Here is a 7,162-nt window from a genome sequence, read left to right as displayed (position 1 = left end):
ATGAAAACTGTTAAACCTATGCGCGTTCTTCATTAGCCTTCGGAGATTGCAAGTCCACAGCTTGCGGTCGTGATACTGTGTTATAAGATAGTGAGCACCATCGAGAGGACAAAATTACACGCTTTTGTCGCCTCAGGAGGCTAAAAAATGAAGGGTTGGCTTTCGAGAGCACCAACTAGCGCGTCCGCCCTCCGGGGCCTGTCTGCCTCACTCCCGAACATGGAAATATAAAGGCTCAGCTATAAGCAACAACTAGCGGAGTATGGCTTCTGCGCTTTCATCTTAAACCGAGCAGTATTAGTTGGGTTGTACACCCGCCCTCGTCAGGCAAGCCGTGGCACAAACGCGACCCTTCATAATGCCGTCAGCACTCCACCAGGATAAATAGTCCATCACATGGCAGGGGTAGATAAAGTCATGGCGACTTCCGCGGTCAATGGAAACTCCCTGAGGTGCTATACAAACCCTCCGCTGGATAACAAAGCAGGCTGCCCTCAAGATTGGAGCGGCAGAAGAAACGCGTCCCTCACGTTCCCGACAGACTTGGATGTGGTACATGTGTACAGTGGTGCGTCAGTTCGAATTAGCAGCGCGAAATGCGCCACACGCTTTAACGTTGTATAAGTGTTGCTTCTCCATTATTGTGCTTTGTTTTTTCCCGGAGCTTTCCAATTCGACGTGGCACTTAACGCCAGTTTCCGCTTAGGTCACAGGTAGCGTGAGATCATAATAGCGATGCTAGCGATTCCAGGCTTTTTCTGCATGCGCTTCGTTTACTATTTTTTTGTAAGCGTTGTAGTTGCGCGCTAGTCTTCAGCTACATTACACTCATGTACTACTGTCATCATCATCCCTGACTACTTCCACTGCAGGGCAAAGGCCTCTCCCATGTCTCGCCCATTAACCCTGACCTTTTGCCAGCGGCGGCCACCGTATCACCGCAAACCCTTTAATCTCATCCGCTGACTTAACTCTCTGCGGCCCTCTGGTGAGCTTGTCTTCCTGCACTAAATAAACGTAACAGCGCAGGTTAAATCTGAATACAATGTTAAATTACATGCCCTGACCAAGCCCATTTCTTCCTAAGGTGTCAGCAACCCACGTTAGTTCCCTCACCCACTCCGCCCGCTTCTTGTCTCTTAACGTCACGCCTGTCATTTTTCTTTACATAGCTCGCTGCGTTGTCCCCATATCTCGATGCGTTGTCCACTACGTGGGGTACTAACTTACAATGGTATTATTGTTGTATGTAGTAGCAGGCAGCACCTGAGAGGGTCTTGTAGCAATTGCATTTCACTTCAAGAGGACGTTGAGCGACCGTCGATATCTGTGCAGCGTGTTTGCTTTAAGACTGCATACATCTTGTGCACTGCGATTTCTTTTTTCGTCTCACTGACGTTGCTACCCACTGCTTGTCCTTTATGAAATGCAGTACAACAATACAGTTCTTGAATCCGCACAACAAAGGTCAGTGTGGTGTGGTATCTCGTATACCACACCTGTGCTGCACAGGTGTGGTATACGAGATACCACTGACCTGCGAAAATGCCTATGTTGGCCAAACGGGGCGTTGCATCAATGACCGCGTGGCTGAGCATGCACGATCACTAAAAAAGTTAAGTGGACATCTTTTTTCTGTACTGTGCTGTATGCTTCCTATATACCGGTGTTTCAGCGAACACCAAAAATTTTCACAAGTAGGTTTTGAGGGGTAAAATTATGGCTTTTGCAGCATGGTATTGCCAGGCCTGGCGCACACCAGAAAACCGGTGAATCATTTAGCTAGTAAGCTGGTTAGCTAACTTCTAATGATTAACTTCTTAACTATTAGAGTTAGGCGCCTGGTTGCAATTGGAGATCTGTAGCCGGTCGTTAGTATAATAGCCATATCAGTTTTTAGTATTTAAAAAACGCGATTAGCTCTGGCGCTGTGGCTCGACAAAGTTAAGCTTTTTAGACTATAGTCGGACACTGAAGCTCCCAAATTCAGCCTCTGCGCAGAGAATTCCTCCACGACGAAGAAGTAGTCCGCTGCTTAAACGTTTCCTGTTACCTAAAGAAGAAGCTGTTACAAGAAAACGATTATGAGCTCTAGATTTTTGATACATGGATTGTTTGATATACTGAAACATTAGAAGGCTGATTTCGTTTACAGTTGCGATTGGACAGCGGAGTAATACAGGACGCCGCAGACTGCGGCCCGGTGTTAGCAACTGCTGTTTTTTTTTTAAAGTTGTATCCTATTATAGCTATGTGCACTGGAGGGGTTGCGTCTCCTGCCTGCTTTCGAAAGTGCATGTATTTTCCCACGATGCAACCAAACTTTGTCGAGTCACACTGGCGAGGGTAATTGCGTTTTCGAAATTCTAAAAACTGATATGGCTATTACTAACGACCGGCTACAAATCTCTAATTTGAACTAGGCGCGAGCTGTAATAGTTGAAAAGTTAAATATTAAAAATGAGTTAACCAGCTTAGTACTTAATACGATTCTCCGGTTTTGTTGCGTCCCCGAACACTTGCACTACTATGCCGCAAAAACCATATTTTTACCCCAAAAAGCCTATTTCTAAAAACTTTTGAAAGTGTTCGCTGAAACACCCGGTATATGTAACCGTGCTGAAGTACATACATGTGCCGGGGTCAAAAATACGCAAGCACTACAAGAAGTGTCAACCACGAGTTCAGGAGATAATGATTCTCGGCAGGAATACAGATACGACTGCATGGGAGGTTTTGGAAGCGTTCCACTTAAAAAAAAAAAAAAAGTCGGGAACAGATTGTGTGAGCGATACTTTTCAAGACCCAGATGTCATATCTTGAACGGTTTTGTTGATTCCCTGTTCTCGTTTTTTGCGCATGCCTTAATTTTTCTGTATATTTCCTGCCTTGGCAGCGGGTTAAATCCGATGAAATTAGCGCATGTCCTGCGTCGGTCTGTCTTGCGTTTGTGTCCCTTCAGCGTTATTATTTTTCTGTCTCAAATTACTCTTTGGTCATTTATCACATTTAACCTAATCCGTAATCTTGCGGTAAGTGTACACTAAACTCCGCCGAACACTTATGGATCCTTCATAAAGTTAACCGCCTATCTGCAATAGGTATTCAGAGGCTTGGATTGAGAACAGTTGGGATAAGAGTTTAGGAATACTTTAGTAATATAGATTCGCTGCTGGTATTTCCTTGCTAAGTCACTCAGACGACGAACTGCAAAGTATGATCAATGACTTAGACAGGCAGACAAGAACGGTGGGCCTGAAACTCTCGCAAGAAAACAAGTTTACAATTAAAATTAAGGCTCTGGAAGTGGTAAAGAAGTACTTTTACATACGGCAGGTAGTGACCGCGGATCCGGATCATGAGAGAGAAACAACTAGAAGAATAAAAATGGGTTTGAGCGCATTTGGCCGCTTCTCTCAGATCGTGAATATCCCATAAGGGAAAACTATATGCCGGCTGTATCTTAGCGGGGCTAACCTATGGGGCAGGGACATGGAAGTTAACGAAAAGGGTTCAACTTAAATTGAGGACAAGAGAGCGGGCTATGGAGATGAAGATGAAATGCGTAACGTTAAGTAACGGGAAGAGGGCAGGGTGGGTCAGAGTACAAACGCGGGTTGATGACGTCCTAGTCGAAATCACGAAAAAGGAATGGACTTGGCCAGGCCATGCAATGCGAAGGCAGGATTGCCGATGGTCGTTAACGGTAAAGGACTGGACACCAAGAGAAGATAGGCGTAGCAGGGTGCGGCAGAAAGTTAGATGGATGGGTGGATGCGATGAAGAAGTTTGCGGGGATAAGCTGTGCGCAGTTGACACATGACTGGGTTAATTGGAGATGCATTGGCGATGCGTTTGTCCTACAGTGGACGTAGGCTCATGATGATTATGCATCCCGTACGACGCCGTGACACTCGAGTGTTTTTGGCTTCATTTATAATTTCTCCTGTCTTCTCTTCCTTTGTTTACGTAAGAACGCATCCTTGTGGCAGCTTTTTAAGGATACTTATCCTCTCAAGCTGTATTTTCATCTCCTCTCTGGATGAATAAATGGTTTCCACGTGACGTCATCAATTGCATGCTTGTACGGCAGGGATAGATCTTGTAGCACAGGGTAGGGACAGAAGGCGATTTTAAGAAAACTCTCAGCTCGTCTCATGCCCAGGATTATCATGTCAACGTGTTCTCCATGCAACCTTACACGCCAACTAGGCCGTTGTGGGTTACGCCCGGTTGAATTATCAGACGAATGAACGAGATCACGCCAGTGGGGACGCGTTGCTGTAAAACATGCATGGTGAATAATTTAAATTCAAGATGCTGTACATTCCTCAAGTCACGAGCCTGGGCGAGATCAGCAGGAAATGTGTTTCGTCATTTGAGCTGCGCCAAGGGCCTTTTATTTACTCCGCGATGCTTTTCTTGCAGGGCAGTTCCATCCGGACGGGGCTGCCACCATGCCAAAGCGGAAGCGCCCAGATGAAAGCGCTGCCGTCAAAACTGACCAAGCGGAGGTTGTGGCGCCCAAAAAGGTTCCGCACTCCGAAGATGTCACTGTGGAGGTGCAAGTTCCCGAGGAGGCTGGTGTTCCCGAAAAGAAAGAAGTGCCCGAAGACGAGCAGGTGCCCGCCGATGTGGAGGTTCCTGCCGAAGCCGAAGCATCGCCAGGCGTCGCGAAACCCACAGGCGTCGAGGAGCCCACAGGCGTCGAGGAGCGGGTTAACAAGGAAGCGCCCGAAAACGTGGAGGTGCCCGAAGACTTTGAGGCGCCCAAGGCCCCGTCGCTGCCACTTGAAGAGATGGAAGGAGTCTGCAGCCGGTACGCCGGTCTAAAAGTCGACCATCGTCGACCATGCACGAGCCGGGAAGACCATCTGTGCCACATCGTAGCCAATATTAAAGCTTGGAACAGCTTCTTCTGGGCCATCGGGCTGGAGCTACAAGAGGACTCTGCCTCCCAGCTCATCCTCGTTCCGGCGATTGACTGCGCATGCACGAGAAACCCCGACATGACGGAAGAGAAGCACCGGGCCGCGACACTTCTGTACTATCTGCTGACTAAGCACCGGTGCGTTGCGGGAGTCACCATCAACGACGAAATCATCGCCGGCCATGAAGGTATCGTGTGCCTCGCAATTCGCGACGCGCTGGAGCTGAAGAGGCTTTCGTTGGACTTGAGGTCGCCGAGAATTGTTGTCTCCGACGCCCTTGCAGAGACTACAATTTCCCTGACACGACTGACACTGCTCGACCTGTCCGTGGACTTGCACACGCACTTGATTGCCGATCTTGCGCCACTCCTCGCGCAAACAACTACCTTGAAGACGCTTATAGCTTTGGAGGTCCGTGCGCACCCTAAGGCCTCCATAACCTTCCTATCAGGGCTCTTTCAAAATAGGAGCATCCGAGACCTGTCACTCTCGTCAAGGATTCTTAACGGCGGCGGTATACCCTACGGCCCAGGCAACCCGCATATCGCTCTTGGAGCGTTCCTGCAGCAGAGTTCGTCCCTAAGATCGCTGTTTATAAAAGAGGCTAAGTATGGTCCAAACATAGACGTCTTGACTATCTGCGATGCCCTGGCTACTCACAAGGGGCTGGTTAGACTTAAATTAGAGGTTAACACAATCAGGATGGAGTACGCCACGGCAACAAAGCAGCTTCTGCGCACCAACAAGACGCTCAGGCACTTCAGCTTTACGTGCACCTGCAGCGACGATAACGACGAAGTATTTGAAGGAATTCGTAGGCACCCACGCCGAAGATGCCACATTCTGGACCACGGTGACTATGTAATGCCCTGGATCTCTGCTGTGCTCGAGAATGATACCTCCATCACGGAGCTCACATTCTCAATGTGCGGCTTTAGTCTCAAAGAGTGCCAGCACTTTTGTCGAGCGGTGACCGCGAACAAGTCGCTGAAGAAGATCATCCTTGAAGACCTTGGTCGCCATAGATGGGAAATCTGCAGAATGCTCTCCGAATGTGGCCTGCAAGACAGAGTGGTTGTCAGTGGCCACTGCATCGTGTACTACCCGGACGTAGGCATTCGTCCGGTGGGCTGCCCCTCGTTCGCCGTCCCCTTCGCCCGGCTCCAGACCGCTGTGGAAACAGCGACCACGTCTAGTAACCTCACGCACATCACGCTACGAGTGTACTCGATTTTGTGCTTCAACGGTGCGACAGAGCCATCCTCAACGCCCATCGTTCAGATGATCCAGAGCGCGACTAGCATCACACACCTGGCGCTGTCTTTGGAACCTGAGTGCTGTGGCCGGTGCTGGAATGCATGCGGACCCGCTATATGCGAAGCCGTGTGCCGAAATACGAGCATCCGCAGCATGACCTTCATTTTCTCTAGGCAGAATTCCTGTGACATGGCACCGCTCGCCAGCCTCCTGCTCCGAAGTCGAGCCCTGCGTAGTTTCACATTACACACTCCCAGTCGCGAAGCTTTCACTTCGTTCATCACGGAGCTGTCAAAGCCGGAGCTTGCAGATAACTACTCACTGCAGGGCCTAAGCTGTTTTTATAATGGTGATGAGTTGATGAGAGAGCGCCTGACCATCCAAGACATCCTACACAGGAACCGAGCCTTGGCAAAGCGCGCTGCTCGCTTCGTCACCGGCGCCCGTCTGAAGTACACTGCGGAGGCCTTCGAGAAGATTTCCACCTCTCCAACCTTGCTAGACGAGCTTCAGGCGACGGCGTTCGTCGACGAATCTCAAGCTAAGAAGCTGATTGCTCGGTGCGTGCTCGGACTGCAGGACTTCACAGAGTTCATGCGCCTCGCAGGCGTAGTGCGTGAAGGCATAGAGTGCAGCGCCAGAGATGACGGGAAGACGCAACTGAGTGACTTGCCCGAACCCTGTCTACGTCACATACGGCAGTTCTTGATCTTGAGCGACGTGGTTGTTTCACCGGAGTAGGATGATGGCGTACTAAATGTTGTTCCTGTGTTCCTGTAAAAATGCGTGTTGCGTCTACCCATTGTCAAAAATATCATAATCACTTCGTTCTGACATGTGCTTCCATTTTTATTCCTTAAGAGCGAAGCCTGTTTTAATTATATTAGCCACATAGGCATGCATTCTACCGTGGAATCGCAGCGTCAGCCATAAGGCATTAGTTACTGAGCGAACTGAATGCCCGTAACGTTTTA

At 49.1% G+C, this 7,162-nt stretch overlaps 1 protein-coding gene across 1 annotated transcript; it reads left to right on the top strand.

Annotated features, from left to right (window-relative positions):
• The first annotated feature begins 4,457 nt into the window (after positions 1 to 4,457).
• Positions 4,458 to 6,929, top strand: LOC149356289 (uncharacterized). The gene has a single exon (XM_089576298.1). It carries the CDS (start codon positions 4,458 to 4,460, stop codon positions 6,927 to 6,929), a length of 2,472 nt encoding a protein of 823 aa, XP_089432424.1.
• Positions 6,930 to 7,162: the final 233 nt, after the last annotated feature.

Source organism: Amblyomma mixtum, chromosome 3 (genome assembly GCF_055824585.1).
Source record: "Amblyomma mixtum isolate Tamu chromosome 3, ASM5582458v1, whole genome shotgun sequence".
NCBI lineage: Eukaryota > Metazoa > Arthropoda > Arachnida > Ixodida > Ixodidae > Amblyomma > Amblyomma mixtum.
The sequence above is the reverse complement of the archived record's forward strand: the minus strand, read 5'-3'. Positions and strand labels throughout refer to the sequence as shown.

Bases quoted from the DNA above. Each gene is read 5' to 3' on its own strand.
- LOC149356289 (XM_089576298.1), top strand. From the start codon at position 4,458: ATGCCAAAGCGGAAGCGCCCAGATGAAAGCGCTGCCGTCAAAACTGAC.